Here is a 22693-nt window from a genome sequence, read left to right on the forward strand (position 1 = left end):
TGCTGGCACCAATCCTGGGGCTTATAATTGTGGTCACTGACACCAATGCTGGGGACTATTATTGTGGTCACTGACATCAATGCTGGGGACTATTATTGTGGTAACTGAAGCCAATGCTGGGGACTATTATTGTGGTAACTGAAGCCAATGCTGGGGGCTATTATTGTGGTCACTGAAGCCAATGCTGGGTACTATTATTGTGGTCACTGAAGCCAATGCTGGGAACTATTATTGTTATCACTGACATCAATGCTGGAGACTATTATTGTGGTCACCGGCATCGATACTGAGGACTATTACTGTGGTCCCTGACATCAATGCTGGGGGCTATTATTGTGGTCACTGAAGCCAATGCTGGGGACTATTATTGTGGTCACTGACACCAATGCTGGGGACTATTATTGTGGTCACTGAAGCCAATGCTGGGGACTATTATTGTGGTCACTGACATCAATGCTGGGGACTATTATTGTGGTCACTGAAGCCAATGCTGGGGACTATTATTGTGGTCACTGGCATTAATGCTGGGGACTATTATTATGGTCACTGACACCGATGCTGGGGGTTATTGTTGTGGTCACAGACACTAATGCTGGGTGTTATTGTTGTGGTCACAGACACTAATGCTGGGGATTATTATTGTGCTCACAGACACCAATGCTGGGGGTCATTGTTGGGCTCACAGACACCAATTCTGGGGGTCATTGTTGTGCTCACAGACACCAATGCTGGGGTTCATTGCTGTGCTCACATACACCAATGCTGGGGGTTATTGTGGTCACAGACACCAATGCTGGGGGTTATTGTTGTGGTCACAGACACCAGTGCTGGAGGTTATTGTTGTGCTCACAGACACCAATGCTGGGGGTTATTATTGCGCTCACAGACACCAACGCTGGGGGGTTATTATTGCGCTCACAGACACCAACGCTGGGAGGCTATTATTGAGCTCACAGACACCAATGCTGGGGGTTATTGTTGTGCTCACAGACACCAATGCTGGGGGTTATTGTTGTGCTCACAGACACCAGTGCTGGAGGTTATTGTTGTGCTCACAGACACCAATGCTGGGGGTTATTATTGCGCTCACAGACACCAACGCTGGGGGGTTATTATTGCGCTCACAGACACCAACGCTGGGAGGCTATTATTGAGCTCACAGACACCAATGCTGGGGGTTATTGTTGTGCTCACAGACACCAATGCTGGGGGTTGTTGTGGCCACGGACACTAATGCTGGGGGGTTATTACTGCGCTCACAGACACCAACGCTGGGAGGCTATTATTGAGCTCACAGACACCAATGCTGGGGGTTATTGTTGTGCTCACAGACACCAATGCTGGGGGTTGTTGTGGCCACGGACACTAATGCTGGGGGGTTATTACTGCGCTCACAGACACCAATGCTGGGGGTTATTGCTGTGGTCACAGACAGCAGCAGTGGACTTCATGGCAGGAAGACAGTGCTGCTATAGTTCAGCCCTCTGGATGTGTTGAAGCTGACCACCACTGCATCACCTTCTGTCTTTACTAATCATTGCTATGCATTGGATGTAGACAGGACAGGGATCAGCAGGCTCCTCTGACAGACACATTCTTTTCCGGTCACGTGCTCAGTACGAGTCCAGCACTTTGAGGACGTCATCAGTGTGCGCCTCACCCATGTGTCTGTGTGTACAGGAAGACGAAGGGAGATCAGCATGGGGGAGCCAGGCAGCCTGCAGGAGAAGAAGAAGCAGCCGTCGCTGTTTAATAATAGGAATGACCCGGTGAAGAACTTCGAGAAGTGGAAGAAGAAATACACCAAGAAGAAGGAGAAGTGTAAGGTCATCAGGAAACAGAATAAGACGCCTGAATGGCAGACAGAGAGGGAGATCATCAGCCGGCTGGTGCAGCGCTACAGCGAGGTAATGTGTACAGAGTAGGATGAGGAGGATACATGGACCATCAGAGCTCCTTCCCTCTGGGGGCACCTCATCACCACATCTAGTTCTGGTCCACTGTCTGCACTCACCAGTTAAAGGAGTTCTCCACATTAAACCTTCATTTAGTTGATCACCTGAAAGAGAAACTCCAAATAAAGTAATAAGCTATTCATTTTTGGAAGGAGGGGCTAAAATAAAAAAAAGGTGTCATACTTACCTGCACAGTGCTATGATATTACACAGAGCAGTCTTTTACCTCCTATTTAGAACTCACCTGCTGGCACTGCCCCCTTCTCCTTTCTTTCACCGGCAGCATGCCCTTTGCTATGGAGTCCCCCCTGTGGGTGCTCCTGATTTAGCTTATGTGTGTCCATAGACACACAGCACCGGTGAGCCACACCTCCACTCTCTTCACAGGAGTTTCACTAACAGACGCAGGAGCCTATGGCTGGCAGTGTGTTTTGTGAGACCAGGAAAAGGGGAGAGTGGCGCCGGAGCGGTCAGGAGTCAGGTAAGTGTTTAGAGATGGGGGCGAGATAGGTAGAAAGGATTTTTTTTTTTTTTTTTTTACCTTAAAGCATCTTGGTATGAGAATTGGGAAGTGAAGCCGCAAGGCTTCACTTCTCGGTTCCCTACTGCACATGCGCGCTGCGCAATACGGACGGTCCCTGCTGTCTCTGGGACTTGTGTATTTCCCAGTAGACATCGGGGAAGGGATAGGAAGTGGCGTAAATACCCGCAGATTCTGCAGCTATCTATGCCCGAAAGTGGATTCAAATACCTGTTCTGATGAGCGGAAGTTCCACTTTAGGGTGGAGCTCCGCTTTAATGCAGAGAATGCATTAAAGTGTAAATTCACCTTTTATAGAAAAGATCGAAAGTAACCTAATGCCGCGTACACACGACCAGACTTTTCAACATCAAAAGTCAGACGGAATGATTCCGGCAGACCATTCGATCGTGTGTGGGCTGCAGCGGACTTAAATTTTTCCGACATTACTCCGCCGGACCCAGTTCCTACTGAGAAATCCGCTCGTGTGTATGCTAGTCCGACGGACAAAAACTGACGAGAGGGCAGCTATTGGCTACTGGCTATGAACTTCCTTATTCTAGTCCAGTCATACGTCATCACGTTCGAATCCGTCGGACTTTGGTGTGATTGTGTGTGGCCAAGTCCGTTCATTCGGAAAGTCCGTCAGAACTCAGTCGAAAGTCTGTTGGACCTAAGTCCGGTCGTGTGTACGCGGCATTACACTGGCCCTGCGCCCCACCCCTGGCCCCTCCCACAATCCTGAGATTTCAAGACTCCTGCAAGCCACCTTAAGGTCCAGGGATTTGAAATCCTTACTGCTTTCTCTTCTCTCTGTGCAGCGCTGCAAGTACAGACCATGTGATGGTGCTGACCAATTAAAATCCATCTGGTCCTTGCTTGCAGCACTGTACGGAGAGGAGCAGCAGCAGCCGGGATGGAGCAAGAAGAGAGTGGCGCAAGCAGCCGCTGACATGGTGGGAGAAGTGAGCAGCCCCCAGATTGAATTCTAGCTGGGGATCCCCAGTGGTCTGTCATCCTCGCTGCTGCCCTCCCCCAGGATATTGCAGGAGGTGGCAGCAGACTGGCTCAAGAACACGGGGGATCCAGAGTCGGTGGCTTCCTAGCACCCTGCTCCTCTGGCTGGACGAGAGGCTGAACCCAAGAGAAGAGGTGCTGAGCCAGAAGCAGTTCATAGAAATGCTGGCAGGAATGTGAGGAGGTAATCCCCTGCCTGCCAGCATGTCCAGCGCGGGCATACACTGCACAGCAATTTTTTTCTTCTATCAATTGGATGTAGAATTTAGAAATCAACATTTTTTTATTTATTTTTTTAAATTCGTTTTTTTTAGATTTTTTTCCCTGCTTTATCATGCTCTATATTTTCCCATAGCATGTTTGTTGAGTCTAGTAGTTCTATAGACGTTCTATTGCATAGTTAATTTGTTGATTTTCCATTTGTGGCAAGGAAATGGATACAGCTAATTTTGATGTTTGCCCCATAATGAAAAAAAGGGGGAAGCGCTAATCCCATGTGCAAAATATCAAGTCCTGCAAGTCCTTAATGGGATTAAGGTCCCCCCCCCCCCCCTTTCATTTTTGATGTTATCAAAAACAAGACGATAGCAGCTATTCCCTCATTTATCAATTTTTTTTACATTTGTATCTCTTCACAGGGTTGTTGATAACCAAAATAGTCCAGTGGCGCAGGTTTTTTTTCTTTTACCACAATGTTGCCCACATTTTATGACAGCGCGGCGTGCATCCCTGTACATAAATTGTCAGATTCTGGGCAGGCTTGAGATAGAAGGCGCTTCCCACAAAAGGTACCGCTGCCCGCCCCTATTTGCAGCCTTCTCCACAAGGACAATATATGACTGCAGATTTTGAATCTGACCGTTCTCCCGAGCTCGTCAGTCATACAAAAAAAAAAAAAACCCTGGCTCCTAACTTTTTTTTTTAGTTGGCTCCTAGTTTCAAAGCAAATTTGTACTAGAACAGGGCTTGACATCTAACACTCCCCTGCTCCCCAGACTGACAATGCTGCTGTCCAAATGTGCCCCTTGTGCTCATTCATTCAGAGTGGGGACTCTAATACTGGAGGTGTGTTACTGACCAGATAACCCAGTGAAAACAGAGGGAAAAAGTTTACAAATAAAGCTAATGCAGCCACCACATCTAAGGATTGCTAAACTGCACATTATTACATTTTTGGTTTAAGGTTTAAGATTGTCATACCAACACAAGCGATGTGTTATTGTATTCTGACAGGGGACTCCCCCTTTCCCCACCAGAATACAATGATCAGTGCTTACAGCCATTGGCTGAAAGGGCTGATTGGATGTTGGTTTTTCCAGCATGTCCATTTGGCAATGGCTGGTTGTTAGTCTGGCTTCTGCCAGATAGATAGACAGCTGTACACACTGTCCAGCTGAACCGGCCAATTTCCGACCAGCGTGTACCCAGCCTAAGTATCTGTTGTGGAGCTGCCAGTAAGTGTGATTTTTAGGGAAGGTTCACCAGTTTCATCTCTGATACTTGCTGAATGTTTTTGCCAGAGTGGTCGTAATTGGATGCTCCTGATTCCAGAGAATCCAGAATTTGCAACATAATGATTTATGTCGCAAAAAGTTAAAACATTAAGATGGATCCGTAACCGCTAACTGGTGAAGCTACAAATGCTGTAACCTCATCCGGTCAGTTACTATTCCCCATAAAACAGTTGCCATTTTCTTTTTTGAAAGATGAAAGCTTCTTTGAGTGTTTTATTAAGAAAGATGCAACAGCTGCATGGACACAGCCACATGTCAGTTTGACAGCCATGCAGGAGCTGCTGTACAGCCCTTAAAACAGAAGTATGTTTTTTTTTTTTTTGGGTTTCTTTTTTTTTTCCATAATCGTACTTGCCTAGGTGGATGCAGCATCGGTCCCCTGCCGCCTCTGCACTGAGAACTGAGCAGTCAAACATCGCGGATGGCTCTGTTCTCTCAGCTTCCTTAGCAGAGAGCTGCTGACTGCTACACTCTGCCCCAGCGCTCAATTGAGTGCTGAGCTGTGAGGGGTGAGTGGCCATCTCGGGTTAACAACTCGCTGAGACAGGTGTTAGTCCAGACTTTATTGTGTTGATGATGCAGTGCCTGGACTGATATCCTTGACGTTAGCAGAGAGCGGACTTTAGGCCACTCTCAGCTGAAAGCGTGTCACCGGAGTGCAAAACGGATTGCACTCCTGTGACCCTTAGGAGAAGCTCAGGCTGGACTTCTCCTTTAATGCAGACAGTGTGCATTCAGGTCCATGCAGCCACTACTTCATGCCTGTCCAATTTTAACATGTAGTTACTGTCTGAACAAATCCTTTGTGTTGAAAGATGATAATATGGAAATGTTTTGATTGTGTTATTCTTTTCTTGTTTTTATATTTCTTTTAGATAAACAACAGTGAGATTAATAGATTCTCGGACTTTCCCTTGTCCAAAAAAACTATTCGTGGTGAGTACAGCTACTGTTAATTATTTTACTGTTCTCTACAAAGTACGCATTCTGTTTGGTCCATATCAGACCCTTATCTGAGCACACTACCCGGCCGGCCAGGAAAGGGGGGGGGACAAGCGCCCCCCCCCCCCCCCCCCGAGCCATACCAGTCCACATGCCCTCAACATGGGGGGTGCCTTGGGGGAGGGGGTTCTTCGTGAGTCTAATATTAGCCTCCCTGGCGGTATGATTATGTTAGATTTTTGCGTCTCAAAGCGGTACAATTATTTTGCATAGAAATTTGGTGTTTTATATTGTAGGCCTGTAATTCTTATGCCGCGTACACACGATCAGACTATCCGGCGGACTTAGTCTGGTGGACAAACCGCCGTAAAGTCCACCGTACTGTCCGAACGAGCGGACCTGCCCACACACAGGACTTTTCCTTTGGACTATCCGCCGTACTTTTCAAATGAACGGACTTGCCCACACACTGGTCCCGTCACCTGGTATGGACTTAAAGGGGAAGCCCTACGCGTGGGGGTCCCCCTCTAGGTTCATATCAGACCCTTATCCGAGCACGCTACCCGGCCGGCCGGGAAAGGGGGTGGGGACGAGCGAGCGCCCTCCTCCCCCTCCTGAGCCATGTCTTCAAATTGGGGGGGGGGGTGCTTTGGGGAAGGGGGAGCTGTGCGCCCCCCCCCACCCCAAAGCACCTTGTCCCCATGTTGATGAGGACAAGGGCCTCTTCCCGACAACCCTGGCCATTGGTTGTCGGGGTCTGCGGGTGGGGATCTTATCCATGAGCCCTCTTTAATAAGGGGGCCTCCGGATCCCGGCCCCCCACCCTATGTGAATGAGTATGGGGTACAATGTACCCCTACCCATTCACCTGTGAAAAAAAAAGTTAAAAAAAAATACAACACACAAGGGTTAAAATAGTTTATTGCACAGCTCCGGGGGTCTTCTTCCATCTTCGGGGGGTCTTCTCGCCGGACTCCTCCGCTATCTTCTGCTCTTTTGCTAGTGGAGGAGCCTGGCTTTCTTCTTCGCCGCCGCCCTCTTCTTCCGACATCGGGGGTCTTGTCCCCCTCTTCGGTTCTTCTTGCCGGGCCACCGCGCCTTCTTCTAGCTCTTTTGCAAGCGGTGGCCCGGTCTTCTGTTGTCGTCTTCTTTTCTTCTCTTCTGGAGATGTTGCCTCGTCGCTGTTTCCGGTCACTATGACAGGACACGCGGCGTGCGGCGACTTACATAGGGACATCACTGGATGATGTCCCCGCCCATTATGATGTCATAGTCCCAGAGGATGCCTAAAGCGTCGTCTATGGAGATTTTTAGGTACCACTGTTTGTCTCCATTCCACGAGTGCATGCAGTTATAAAGCGTGACATGTTTGGTATCTATTTACTCGGTGTAACATCATCTTTCACATTATACAAACAAATTGGGCTAACTTTACTGTTTTGTTCCCTTTTCCCAAAAAGTTGCATTCAAAACACCACTGCACAAATACTGTGTGACATAAAATATTGCAACAATCGCCATTTTATTCTCTAGATTCTCTGCTAAAAAATATACAATGTTTGGGGGTTCTAAGTAATGTTCTAGCAAAAAATAGGGATTTTAACTTGTAAACACCAACTGTCAGAAATAGGCTTAGTCATGAAAGGGTTAAGCAAAATTCTCACATGGCTATTGAATGTTGAGGTCGACTGATATATTGGCGGCGGATTTTTGGCATTTTTTTATTTAATCAGCATTGGACAATTGTGCTGATAAAAAGTCTGATTTAAAATTTCAGCACCACTTGAAAATTACTTCTGTAATAGAAGTCAATGTAAGTTGCCTGAAGTCTTCCAGTGGAAGCCTGAGAGGAAGCAAAGAGATACAATGTTTATACTTCTAAATAGACTGAACTCCCTGTGTAGGAGTTTTTAGTTTAACCATTTAACCTCCCTAGCGGTGATCCCGAGTCTGGCTCGGGCTGGGATTTCAGTACCACAAGCGGTAACCCCGAGCCAGACTCGGGATCGCATCGCTGGATACAGGGAGAAGTTACTTACCTTGTCCCCTGGATCCAGCAAAATCCTCCACGCTGTGTGTGCGAGCCGTCCTCTGCTCGATTCACATAGTGCCCAAGTGCTGCCGAGCTCCTTTCCCTGCGACGTTACGGTGCATGGGAGCGGAGATCGGCGCCAAATTCAAAAAAGTAAAAACACACAGTACTGTAATCTTACAGATTACAGTACTGTATAGAAAAAATACACACCTCCTTTGTCCCTAGTGGTCTGTGCAGTGCGCTGCATGCACTTTTATATTATAAATACAGTTTTTTCTGCCTGGAACTTGGAGATTGTCCATAGCAACCAAAAACTGTCCCTTTATGTTAAAAGTGATTTTAGACCAAATAGAAAACGGCGATAATAAATTATAATCACTTGCAGAATTGAGCGATAGCAATTTGTGGGGAAATTCATCATCAAACACTAAATCTAATGACAGCGACAATTCTGCAAATGAGCAAATTTCAGTGTTTTTGGATTTGATTACATTATTGAATAATTTTTATTATTATTTATTATCATTATTATATTATAAACTTTATCATACCCGGGATGTCTGCTACACTCTGGTTTGAACAGATTTAACCACTTGCTTATTGGGCACTTAAACCCCCTCCTGCCCAGACAATTTTTCTGCTTTTAGCGCTGATGCACTTTGACAATTACGCGGCCATACTACACTGTACCCAAATGAAATTTTTATCATTTTTTTCCCACAAATCGAGCTTTCTTTTGGTGGTATTTAATTACAGCTGGGAGTTTTATTTTTTAGTAAACAAACAAAAAAATGATGCAAAAAAAATAAAAAATCATGTTTAATAGTTTGTTATAAAATTTTGCAAACGGGTCATTTTTCTCCTTCATTGAAATGCGCTTATGAGGTGGCGCTGGTGGGCACTGATAAGGTGGCACTGGGCACAAATAAGATGGCATGGATGGGTGGCATGGATGGGCACTGATGGGTACCACTGATAGATGGGACTGATGGGCACTGCTAGGTGGCACTGCTAAGTGGCACTGATGGCCGGCACTGCTGGGCACTGGTAGATGACACTGATGGGCACGGATATGTGGCACTGGGGTACAGCACTGTTTTTGCGGCAGATTGTGGGCATTGATAGGTGGCACTGTGGGCACTAATGGGTGGCACTGTGGGCACTAATTTGTGGCACTGATAAGTTTCACTTTTTCCCCTACTTAAATGGCACTGGCAGGGGGCAGGTGGGCACTGATGATCTGGCCGTGATCGGGACTGAAGTCCCTCTCACAGCTGCCGGCGATCGGCTTTTTTTCTCTCCTCGCGCTGACAGCGCGAGGAGGAAAAATAGCCGATTACCGGCTCTGTTGTGATCACATGATCAGCTGTCATTGGCTGACAGCTGATCACGTGGTAAGGGGTCGGGATCGACCCCTTGCTCCGATCCGTGATCAGGCGAGTCTCATAGACTCGCTGATCACAGAGCGCGCCACACGCGCCCCTCAGGGGGCGCGCAGGCCGCTCGTGCACGGGACAACGTCAATAGACGTCATCCCGGCAAAGCAGGTCCGCGCTGTAGCCGTCACTCTAGAGGTTAAGAGAGTTATTCCTAAGAATTGCAGGCCTATAATATAAAACCCCAAATTTCCATGGAAAAAAAAATTCTACCGCTTTCAGCACCTAAAATCGGAACTAATCATACCGCCAGGGAGGTTAAAGACTAAATCTTTTCTGACACATGTCCTGTATTTTCTGCTAGAAAATCACTTAGAACGCCCAAACATTAGATATGCATATATATATTTTTTTTTTAGCAGAGACCCTAGGGAATAAAATAGCGGTTGTTGTAATATTTTATGTCACATGGTATTTGCGCAGCAGTCTTTCAAACGCAATTTTTTTGGAAAAAATATAGTTTAATGAATTAAAAAAAAAAAAAACTAAACATTAAAGTTTTTATTACCTGTTTTTGTAAAATTTTTAAAACCGGCCCTCCTCTTTAAATATTATTTTTTTTAAAAGTCAGCAGCTGCAAACACTGTAGCTGCTGACTTTTAATAAGCAGACTTGCCTGTCCAGGGCGCCCGCGATGTCGGCCGCCCGAGGCTGACTCGTCCCTCGGCTCTCGGGTGCGGGCGCCGCCATTTTAGCTAAGGGAAACACTGCCCATTTCCTACTGCGCTTGCGCGAGTCGCGCAGCGCTTTGTGAATGGGGCACGCTGTGTTCTGGGACCCACAGTTCCCAGAACACAGCGCGACCTATTACCCAGGAGACGCCGCATGGAGAGAGAAGACAGAAGATCACCGCGGAGGAGGAAGAGGCAGATTAGGACGATGTGCCTAGCAACAGACATTTCTGGTAAGTTTAAAAAAAAAAAAATTTTTTTCATTTTTTTTTTTTTTTTTCTGATCTTTTTCTAAATTTTAATGTATTTTTGTTTTTCAGGGTGGCCCTCCACTTTATGATATCGTTGCGTGTTTTTTTTTTTTTTTTTAAATCTAAATTATACATACAAGTGAACTGATTGGAGGTTTGTTTTGTTTAATGTTTAAATGTAAGACATTTTCTGTATTGCTTATTACTTAAGGCCGCTTTCACACAGGAGCGGGCAGGCGTTGACGGTAGTTTTAGCAGCGCTTTACTGTGATTTTAGCGGCACTATTAGGCCGCTAGCGGGGCGCTTATAACCCAGCTAGTGGCCGATGAAGGAGTTAAATGCGCCCCGTGTAGCACCGCTGCCGAAGCTCTTTGTAGACGCTTCGGCAGTGGTGCCCATTAATTTCAATGGGCAGGAGTGGTGGAGGAGCGGTATACACTGCTCCAAAGATGCTGCTTGCAGGACTTTTTTTTTTTTTTTTTTACATCCTGCCAGCGCATCCCCTCAGTGTGAATTCACTCGGGCTTTCACACCTAGATTCCAGGGGAGCCGTTTTGCAGGCACTATTTTTAGTCCAAAAGGGGTCTAACTATTAGATTTTATGAGATGAAGGGGAAAAAATAAAAAATAAACTGGCCTAACATATTGGCCCAAAAAAGTCGTCATTATATATCGGCCATCGGCCGACGCGATTTCTAAGCATTGGCCAGAGAAACATCCATATCGGTCGACCTCTAATTGAATGTAATTTGTAATAAAATTTAGGATTAAAATGTAGTTGTGGAGAAGAGCTGCAATGTCCCAGTCAACACCAATCCCTTTTGTTGGTGTTCTGAAAACCCCTTTGTTCTTTGTAATGCAGGGTAGGTAGTCCCAAATATACTCCCTCTAGGTTCAATTCTGTAGCATATGTATAGCTTGATGTAGCAGAGTGTCCATGCAAATTTTGAGTGAAACTGCCTTATCACAGCCACCGATCACATTCAGACTTTCCGTGAAACTTGAAATCTGGTGATGTGCCAGGTAGAGACATTTCACAGCAAGCAGAGCTCTCTGTATTCTGGCAGCATTCAGAACTCGGAGTAAGGTGACTATCTGACAGTTCAGTTTGTTGCCTGGGACATAGTTCACACAATGAATTAAGGCATTTTGTAAAGTAATGAACAATCAGGTATTTGTTTATCTCTCATATAGGTTTGGTTGAGGCTCAATACCGGTTACCTACTGAGATCCAGAAACAGACGATCGGATTGGCCTTACAAGGGAAAGATGTTCTTGGAGCGGCTAAAACTGGGTCTGGAAAAACCCTGGCTTTTCTTATTCCTGTAAGCTATTATTTTGCCTTTTTAACGTGCTGTTCATAGTTGCTTTTTAAAGCGGACCTTCCTCCTTAGTGGCAAGGTTCACTTATTCAAAGTGCCTCTTTCCTCTCCAATCCCTAAAATTCTGATTAAAAGTACGTGTGCAGGTAAGTTAGTTAATATACTCTCCTTTCTCCCACTTCTACTCATGCAGGAGATGTCATTCTCCTGCAGACAAGATCCCTGGGAATGCTGAGTAGTCCATATCTTTAAGACGAATCTGCAACACAGAGCAAAATCATATTTTCCCACAATATTTGAGCAACTAGGTGGGCAGGTGTGGTGTTAATGTCACGCTCTCCACCCTGCCCAATCAGAGAATGCTTTGCATCTATGGAGAGAATGCAATGCATTTCCTAAGTCTTCCATGCCAAACAAGTGACCTCCTGTAAGGAAGTTTGGAACTAGAAAGCTAATGAAGATCGCTGTAGTAGTGGTGCCTACTACAGTTATTTCCAGCCTCCCAGGGGATCAGACAGGTGTGGAACAAGAATACTTACACTGGTCCAAGCTGAACCAAAGTTACTATGCAAAAATATCCATACCTTTCATCTTTTAATTTGCTTCTCATGTGCATCTGGAAAACCTCCAAAGTAGGATACTCAGTTTCTTGAGTTTCTCATTTTTGCTCCAATGTAAATCTTTTGGCTTTCCTTCCTGGTTGTATCACAATGCAACAGAATGTTTGTTTTTGGCCATGTTGAGTTTTTTAGAATGTGTACCCGGAGAGGCCAAATGGAAGGTTTGGTAGAATTACAAGGTACATGCAAATACCTTGTGGTGCCTTACTGATATTGTATTAATTCTGATAACCGGGCCAGATTTATTAGAGCCTTGTGTTTTTTGTTTATCCAGCAACAGCATCCAAACTTGCAGTCTATAGTTGTTGTTTTTTTCAGACCAGGGTTGGGTCTAGTTGGTTGGTCAAATGGAACACAGACAAGGTCTTGTTTATCAAATTGTGTTCCATATATAGTGACTGCTTTGCAACTAAACATATTCAAACCTAAAGTGAAAAATGACAGGTAAGTAATCCTGTAGATAAACTAAAAAGGGTTCCTCTTAATAGAGCATGGTTTCCAGACTAGGAGTAATGGTGGCAGTATGTTATCCATAGAGAATGTCATCCTCAGCTCATAGTTCACCAGTGCTGGGCGTAAAGCGTTTAACACATTTCTCAACTGTATCTTGCAGGCTGTGGAATGTTTGTACCGGCAGCAGTGGACATCGGATGATGGCCTTGGGATCCTGATCATCTCTCCCACCAGAGAGTTGGCTTATCAGACGTTTGAGGTTCTGCGAAAAGTGGGCCGGAACCATGAATTCTCTGCTGGGCTCATCATTGGAGGAAAGGTGTGTGAGATTGGTTATAATGCTGAACGTTGTACTGCTGATTCACTTATAGTCTTCTGATAACAAGCCCATATATTACCAGTCATTCCATGTCTTGTCTTGCATTTTTGTTTCCTTTGCAGTCACCTTGGCTTTTCCTTACACAAATAGTTCTACTTAATGTAGTCCTAGACATCCAGCATCCTTCAAACAATGTCAAAAAATGATAGCACTTACAGTAGGTGTTTTACACTTGACTAGTCTCCAGCGGTGGCACAAATCTTCCCACAGACCGACAGCCTGCTGCCGAGAACAACTGCCCTCTGTGTCTCTTTGCGGCGACTTGACAGTCCTCTGCTGAGTCAGAACTAGCACTCTCCAGTAAGCATGGTCCCTGCTGATTGCACAGCTTAAGCGCTAATTCAGCTGGGGGCACTATGCATTTAATATTACATTTCATCTTGGCTTTAATGTAGATAAATATGAAATTCAAATTGATGCAATCTGGAAACACATTGGGGATTTTCTAAATTAAAATCTGGGAACCTTGAATTTCATATGCTTTTACTTTGGGGGCTACTACTCCTTTTTTGCTTTGTGAATTGTAGCTTCAGACGATGAATATTTTTCATATTATGTTTTTTTTTTATACCAGGAAAATGATTATCGGGTGTGTTGTTTTCGTTTTTGTACTTGTTCTTTTGTATATGTTCTCTTCTTTTTTTTTTTTTCCTCCACTCGCTCTATGCGGAATAAAGCTGGCAATACACTAGAAGGATTTTTTGTTTGGAATCTTACATTTCAGTACCGTTTGTTTTGAACTTTTTTTTTTTAATCCTCAAGGAGGTCAATTCAACATTCATTATTAACTGCAGTGATTATAAAATGTGAAGGAGCAGGATGGAAGTTTTTGTTTGAATAAACAAACATTGAATGTGGCCTTTGTTCAGACAGTTCCAATCATTCCACAATCGAATGTTAACCGCAAATAAAATTAAAGTGTTACTAAAGCCACAACAGTAAATCTTTTACACAATGTGGGGTTAATCCTCCACATTGTGTAAAAAGGCTGTTTTGACCCTGTCCTCTGATCCTCCCTTTCTTCCACAGTCCCCAATCCATCTCCTGATAGTACAGAGCCTTGGAGGTCACTCTGCACATGCTCAGTTTGGTGCGTAATGCTAGAGAGTTTTTTTTTTTTTCTTGGGAGGGTGCATTTGATCAGCACAGGGCCAATCGGAATTGTCCAGCCAGGTCACACATCTCCTGGACGGCTGTGGAGTGAGTTGCACAGGAGTCTTCTGGGCCGTTTCAGGTCCGAATACATTCCAAAATTTGGACAGAAATCAGACCTGAGACCAAACCTCACCTGCTGTGAGCCGCTCCGCACGGAGGTGTAAACACAGCCTTAGGGTGCGTTCACACCTTTAAATGCCTGTGACTGTATGTGAGAACACCTGCGGGGGTTCCCGCGATAAGTTGTGAGTAGGCAGCCCCATTGAAAGCAACAGGAGGCTGCCAACTCTCGCAGCTAATCGAGCCCACTCACATATAATCTTCAAGCCATTATCACTTGCATCCTCCCCAGCATTTTCCGGTTCTCACAAGGTGACTTCCTGTGCCCTGCGCTGGCTTGAGGAGTCCCGGCCCTGGGGCCGTCAATTGGAACTCCATCAACTCCCTAAGCTTGCATGTGGAGTCTTTTCTTCTATCGGAGCCACAACATGATGATGACAGTCTGCCATATCTGATGCAACTATCACCAGCATTTCAGTAACTTAGTATTTTAGGTTTCTTTTAATTGTGGCTTGCTACTCCAAGTGACTTTCTACAGCAGCTGTGGTTCATATGTACAGTTGGGGGGAAATGCTATTGGAGACTCAGAGGCAGACTGGTATTTGTGAAAAAAGTTTGTTAAAATCCTTACAATGTACATTGGTCACCCAAAAAGGGACTTTTTTTCCTTAATAAAAGTGCAGTTACTCTTTAAAGCCTAAACAAAACTGTAACACATTGCAAATTACCAATCCTTGGATATGGTGACTGTGTGTGTTTTTTTTATTTTATTTTTTTATTTATTTATTTTTTTAAATCCTAAAAAATTCCTGTCCCTGTTTATGCCTTCACTGTATCTTTGTAAGGAACCAGTATTGCCAACCATGCTTGACTACTAATTTGCCTGACTTTGTGCATCTCCATTACATAGTGAGTGGTTATTTAAAAAAAAAAAGTACTCTGTTTAGCTCAGAGAGTGACAAGCAGGGCAGGACTTACCATTGGGCTTGACTGGGCTCAAGCCCATGGGCCCCGCCCAATAGGGGGCCCTGCAGAGATACATAGCCAAGTGTGCTCGGCTCCGCTCACAGTCCCGCCCTATGATGGACTGGGCGTGACTGTGAGCCGAACCGAGTATTCTCGGCTCCGCTCGGGACTGCGAGAGGACCCGCGAGCCTCCAAGATAAACAGAAATCTGTATCTCGGTGGTGCCATTTTTAAACTTCAGGACTACAATGACAAGGCTGCAAATGACAAGGCTACACTGACAAGGCTGCAGATGTTCAGTTTTTTTCCCCTTAAACTTCCCTAAAAGTTTTTTTCCTTAAAATTCCCTCCTAAACTTGGGGCGTGTTATACACTGATAAATACGGTAATGTATAGACGGTAGGGCCCGAAAGTGACTCAAGCCCAGGGGTCCCCACCATCCTAAGTCCTGCCCTGGTGACAAGGACACTGCATTTCTGTCAAAATCAGCAAGTATGCTGAAAATGTTCTTAGCATGAAAGATTAAAATTCATGCAGCTACCACGTTTAGGTATTGGTAAGCAATTTATCAAATTTTTGTTCTTTGGTTTAGTTATGTTCTTTCTTTTACTTGGCATACACAATTTTGAATGCATTAGTTTAACTTTCAGTTCTATAGGCACTGAGCCTTTGGAACAATTGAAGTTTATTGAATGCGGGTTTGAAAGCTGATAGTTTTCCTTTGCTTTGTTGCAGGATCTGAAACAAGAATCGGCCCGTATCCATCGCACAAACATTCTCATCTGTACCCCTGGTCGTCTGTTACAACACATGGATGAAACCTCTTTTTTCCATACTAGTAATCTGCAGATGCTCGGTGAGTTCCTGGCTGTAGGGAAATAAAAGCAATTATTAACAGCGGTTTACATCATCCTGATCATTGTGTGTTCTGATTTCTTGATCTTTTCTAAAATGTAAAGTCATCCTTGCCCCATGTGTAAGCATTCCTCCCTAAGACTAAATAAATACATCATCTTCCCCCATTTGACATCATCACAGAGACTGCAGAGGTCTTCACTATGCTGTCCATTTATGAAACTGAACAGCAGTGATCCAGACGATCGCCGCTGATCTCAGCTCATAAACGGTTTGTGAAAAACAGATGACCAGGATAGAACATGTTCTCCGCCGATGATCTCTGCACTCTGAGAATCTTTCATCATCTGACACATAAATGGCCAGTTTATGAAGTTGCAATCTCAGCACTTCCCTGGCAGTCTGTGTCAGAATTCACCCTCCCCGATTTACCAGCTCGGAGGTGGAGAATTTGGGGAGTGAAGAGAGAATCCTGGGGGAACTAAGATTATTAACTTCTGCGTCGATCAGACCCCCCCCAAGACAGTAAACATGCCTTCCCATCATATTTATTTATATGTGTGTGTTTACATACCCTGGCAGAATTTATGATATCTTGGCCATATTTTTTGAGAATATGAATAACACAAAAACATTTCTTATCAATAAACTAAGTTTACTCTTTTTAAATCATAATGACAACAGAAACTAGCCAAATGACCCTGAACAAAAGTTTACATACCCCAGTTCTTAAATGCCGTGTATTGCCCCCTTTAACATCAATGACAGCTTGATGTCTTTTGTGGTATTTGTGGATGAGGCTCTTTATCTTCTCAGATGGTAAAGCTGCCCATTCCTCTTGGCAAAAAGCCTCCGGTTCTTGTAATTTCTTGGGCTGTCTTGCATGAATTGCACGTTTTGAGATCTCCTCAGAGTGGCTCAATGATATTGAGGTCAGGAGACTGAGATGGCCACTCCAGAACCTTCACTTTATTCTGTTGTAGCCAATGACAGGTTGACTTAGCCTTGTGTTTTGGATCATTGTCATGTTGGGATGTCCAAGTATGTGCCATGTGCAGCTTCCTGGCTGATGAATGCAAATGTTCCTCCAGTATTTTTTGATAACATACTGTATTCATCTTGCCATCAATTTTGACCACATTTCCTGTGCCTTTGTAGCTCACACATCCCTAAAACATCAGCGTTTTACAGTCGGAATGGTGTACTTTTCATAATAGGCCTTGTTGACTCCTCTCAAGAATGTAAAGTTTTTATGGTTGTGGCCAAAAAGCACGATTTTGGTCTCATCACTCCAAATAACTTTGTGCCAGAAGGTTTAAAGGCTTGTCTCTGTGCTGTTTGGTGTATTGTAAGCGGGATGCTTTGTAACATTTGCGTGGTAATGGCTTTCTTGCGACTCGGCCATCCAGCCCATCTTTCAAGTGCCTCCTTGTTGTGCATCTTGAAACAGCCACACCACATGACATTTTAGTTGGTCTACCTGACCGTGGTTTGGCTTCAACAGGACCCCTCATTTTCCACTCCTTGATTAGAATTTGAGCACTGCTGATTGGCATTCTCAATTCCTTGGATATTGTTTTATATCTCTTTACTGTTTTATACAGTTCAACTAGCTATTTCCTTTGACAATTATTTTACTTTCCCCATGACTCAGGATTGTCAGTGCAGCACTGGATGAAAGATGTAAGGGTCTGCCAGGAGGCCAGAAACTCATTGACATATAGATATAGAGAGAGAAACAGATCACAGGTGAGGATGGTTACTATTAATAGCCATTCAAACCCCTTTGTGTCAACTTGTGTGCATGTTATCAGGCCAAAATCACCAGGGTATGTAAACTTTTGATTGGGGTCATTTGGGTAGTTAATGTTGTGATTATGATTTTAAAAGGGTAAACACAGTTGATTGATAAATGGCAAAAGAATGTGTATGTGTGTGCGTGTGGCGATCTACACCGCTTTATAAACTGGCACCCACCCGGAGAGAGATCTCCTCTGTGATTGCCAGTGAATGGCGCAGTGGATATTTTCCACTGCTTCATAAATGGACACCTGTGTGGGATTGTGGGGGAGATCACTGGCAACAATGCTGATGATTGTGTATAATATCACAACCCTGTAGTCAAAAGTGGTTTTAGTGGCTGCACTGTGGCCCTTAAAGCGGAATTCCACCCTCCAGTGGAAATTCCGCTCATCAGAACCCCCCACCCTCCGGTGCCACAATAGGCACCTTTCAGGGGGGAGGGGGGTGCAGATACCTGTATAATACAGGTATCTGCACCCACTTATGGGACAAGTTAGCCGCTGCTGTATTTGTAGCTGCTGGCTTTTAATATTTTTTTTCAAGTGGCACTCCTCTTTAAAGCTGGATACACACTATAGAATTGTCTTTAGATTTTTTTTTTTTTTTTTCCCTTTTAGATTTACCAATTCCATATAATATGAGGTAAACCCTAAACACTTTCAATGTGTATGCAATCAGGCAGACTCTTGCACTATATAGTTGAAGGTAAATATAAAGGAAATCGAACAAGAGTTGTATAATGTGTATCCAGCTTAAGAGTTATAACCCTGTGGGGAGAAGGTCCTTACATTGGCAGGATCACTAAGTGTTTATTCTTTTGGAGGGAAGAGCTAAAAATAAATCATTGTTTACTTCCGCTTTAGGTTAGCAGTTTCAAAAAACGGTTACATTCCCATATGTGTCCGGCATGTAACTGTCGCATACGTTGTACTCTCAACCACACGGTCATACCATCCAATGGCTGGTGTCATAATGGATCTCATGTGCAGCATCATGGCAGTTAATTAAACAGAGGCCAAGATGATAGGAGGGTTCACTTCCACTTTAAATGATGCACTGAAAGGACCACTGTCTCAAAAACATTTGTTTTTGGTAGCTGTGTGGTTTGAGCATGTCCCAGGGTTGTGTACAACTTTCACCCTTTCAGTCACATTGATTAAATTTTCTGTTTTCCTTGAAATTGCTCGAGCATCTTTGACGTTGTTGTGGTTTGTCCTAATCTTTGTCACTGCTACCGGCCAGCTTGATCTGCTTTTAAATGTGGGGAAATAATAAATTGCATTAGAAATAAAAGGTAATTCTTATACTGAATAGTATTATTTATTAGCTTCATCAGCATCTCTTCATCATCATCTGCAGTTTTCACAGCAGTATATTTTTCATGATTGTGGTTTGTTTTGTAGCAAAGTCTCACCAGCCTTAAAGTGGTTGTAAACCCTTACAACACACTTTGACCTACAGGTAAGCCTAGATTAAGGCTTACCTGTAGGTCCAAGAAATATCTCCTAAACCTACACGGTTTAGGAGATATTTGCCTGAAGACAGGCACCGCTGTCTACGGCGCATGCGCCGCAAGCGCGGCATCGTCAACGACGAAGATGCCATGCGAGTCGGCTCCCGTGCGCATGCGTGGGAGTGACGTCATCGTGGCTTCGCCGAATGACAGCGGTGGACCTGTGAGACCCCACTGAGAAGATGGATGCGGCGGACTACAGGGGACAGCGGTAACTTCGCTGGCTCCTGTGTCAGGTAAGTGACACATAATGGACTACTATGCGATGCATAGTAGTCCATTAGGCTTTGCCTTTGCAGGGAATGAAAGAGGAAGTAACCCCTCAGGGTTTACTTCCTCTTTAAGTCCCATGTCCAGTGTGAGGGCCTTTTTTTTTTTTTTTTCTTTTACCAGTGAATCATTAACTACTTGACCACCAGAATGTTTTATCCCCTTCATGACCAGACTACTTTTTGCTATTCAGCACTGAGCTACTTTAACTGGTAATTGCACAGTCATGTAACATTGTACCCAAATAAAATTTTATATCTTTTTTTTTTTTTTTTTTCTTGCACAAATCTTTCTTTTAGTAGCTTTTGATCACCACTGATTGAAAATTTTGAAAAAAAAAAATATATATATTTTCTAATTTGTTATATAACACATCCAATAAAAATATTCAATCACACCTTTTGTAAATTTAGGCCAAAACATATTCTGCTACATGTCCTTGGTAAAAATAAATAAAAATCCCACTAAGTGTATATTGTTTTTTGTGAAAGTTATAGCATCTACAAACTATGGTGTGTGTGTATACAGTGGTGTGAAAAAGTGTTTGCCCCCCTTCCTCATTTCCTGTTCCTTTGCATGTTTGTCACACTTAAGTGTTTCGGAACATCAAACCAATTTAAACAATAGTCAAGGACAACACAAGTAAACACAAAATGCAATTTGTAAATGAAGGTGTTTATTATTAAAGGTGAAAAAAAATCCAAACCATCATGGCCCTGTGTGAAAAAGTGATTGCCCCCCTTGTTAAAACATACTATAACTGTGGTTGTCCACACCTGAGTTCAATTTCTCTAGCCACACCCAGGCCTGATTATTGCCACACCTGTTCACAATCAAGGCATCACTTAAATAGGAGCTGCTTGACACAGTAAGGTCCACCAGAAGATCCTTAAAAGCTACACATCATGCCGAGACCCAAAGAAATTCAGGAACAATTGAGAAAGAAAGTAATTGAGATCTATCAGTCTGGAAAGGGTTATAAAGCCATTTACAAAGCTTTGGGAATCCAGCGAACCACAGTGAGAGCCATTATCCACAAATGGCGAAGACATGGAACAGTGGTGAACCTTCCCAGGAGTGGCCGGCCGCCCAAAATTACCCCAAGAGCGCAGCGACGACTCATCCAAGAGGTCACAAAAGACCCCACAACAACGTCCAAGGAACTGCAGGCCTCACTTGCCTCAGTTAAGGTCAGCGTTCATGCCTCCACCATCAGGAAAAGACTGGGCAAAAATGGCCTGCATGGCAGAGTTCCAAGGAGAAAACCACTGCTGAGCAAAAAGAACATCAAAGCTCGTCTCAATTTCTCCACAACACATCTTGATGATCCCCAAGACTTTTGGGACAACATTCTGTGGACCGATGAGACAAAAGTGGAACTCTTTGGAAGGTGTGTGTCCAAGTATATCTGGCGTAGAAGGAACACTGCATTTCATAAAAAGAACATTATACCAACAGTAAAATATGGTGGTGGTAGTGTGATGGTCTGGGGCTGTTTTGCTGCTTCAGGGCCTGGAAGACTTGCCGTGATAAAAGGAACTATGAATTCTGCTGTCTACCAAGAGATCCTGAAGGAGAATGTCCGACCATCTGTTCGTGTACTCAAGCTGAAACGAACTTGGGTTCTGCAGCAGGACAATGATCCTAAACACACCAGCAAGTCCACCACCGAATGGCTGAAGAAAAACAAAATGAAGACTTTGGAGTGGCCTAGCCAAAGTCCTGACCTGAATCTTATTGAGATGTTGTGGTATGACCTTAAAAAGGCCGTTCATGCTCGAAAACCCTCTAATGTAACTGAATTAGGACAATTCTGCAAAGATGAGTGGGCCAAAATTCCTCCAGGACGCTGTAAAAGCCTCATTGCACGTTATCGCAAACGCTTGGTTGCAGTTGTTGCTGCTAAGGGTGGCCCAACCAGTTATTAGGTTTAGGGGGCAATCACTTTTTCACACAGGGCCATGATGGTTTGGATTTTTTTTCACCTTTAATAATAAACACCTTCATTTACAAATTGCATTTTGTGTTTACTTGTGTTGTCCTTGACTATTGTTTAAATTGGTTTGATGTTCCGAAACACTTAAGTGTGACAAACATGCAAAGGAACAGGAAATGGGGAAGGGGGCAAACACTTTTTCACACCACTGTATGTGTGTAAAAAAAAAAAAAAAAAATATATATATATATATATATATATATATATATATATATATATATATATATATATATATATAAACACTAGAACATAAATGTGAAGTCAGAAGGTTTTTTTTTTTTTTTTTTTTTTATCTTAATGCATTAAGATAAAAAGTCTTCTGTGTGCAGCAGCCCCATCTCTTGTCCGCGATGTCCAGATTGGCTGAGATAGCAGCGGGGCCATTGGTTCCCACTGCTGCCAATTGGGAGAGAAAGGGGGCAGGGCTGGGCCACGGCTCTGTGTCTGAATAGACACAGGGTGCAGCGGCTCGGGTGCTTTCATGACAAGCTGCTTGCTGTGGGGGCACCCAACAGGAGGGAGGGGCCAGGAGCTCAGAAGAGGATCCCGAGAAGAGGATCTGGGCTGCTCTGTGCAAAACCCCTTGCACAGAGCAGGTATGTATAACATGCTTGTTATTTCTATAGAAATAAAAATGAGACTTTAAATTGTGTGCCTAACAAGTGTAATGTGTTTTTTTTATTTTTTTATTTTTTTTCTCTGCTTTTTACGGAGAATAAGCCAAATCTCTGTTCACTGTACAGAGTTTTGTGTGTTTGTAAACACAGAACTGTGTATGATTGGACTAAGCCAATCGGCAGGTTTCAGCCAAAATCATTGGCTAAAATCTACTGCCAAACTTGTGCTGTATCTAGTCACAGCAAGGTTCGACAGGGGGCAGAGGAAAGCCAGCAACATACATGTGCGTTGCCGAGCCTGCATCTGCTGCCCGCTCGCATTATATTTACTGCGAGCGATCT

The 22693-nt window shown here is 44.0% G+C and overlaps 1 protein-coding gene across 1 annotated transcript in view; it reads left to right on the plus strand.

The window, feature by feature from the left end:
* The first annotated feature begins 1646 nt into the window (after nucleotides 1-1646).
* The window catches only part of DDX10 (DEAD-box helicase 10), a 420816-nt gene continuing 399769 nt past the window's right edge, over nucleotides 1647-22693 (plus strand). The window contains exons 1-5 of the mRNA XM_077483966.1: nucleotides 1647-1907; nucleotides 5882-5942; nucleotides 11537-11667; nucleotides 12898-13056; nucleotides 16033-16153. Coding sequence (XP_077340092.1) covers nucleotides 1701-1907; nucleotides 5882-5942; nucleotides 11537-11667; nucleotides 12898-13056; nucleotides 16033-16153 — 679 coding nt within the window. The 5' untranslated portion in view covers nucleotides 1647-1700. The remainder of the gene's footprint in view (nucleotides 1908-5881; nucleotides 5943-11536; nucleotides 11668-12897; nucleotides 13057-16032; nucleotides 16154-22693) is intronic.

Source organism: Lithobates pipiens, unplaced genomic scaffold (genome assembly GCF_037356315.1).
Source record: "Lithobates pipiens isolate NorthernLeopardFrog02 unplaced genomic scaffold, aLitPip1_a1.2 Scaffold_16, whole genome shotgun sequence".
Classification (NCBI taxonomy): Eukaryota; Metazoa; Chordata; class Amphibia; order Anura; family Ranidae; genus Lithobates; species Lithobates pipiens.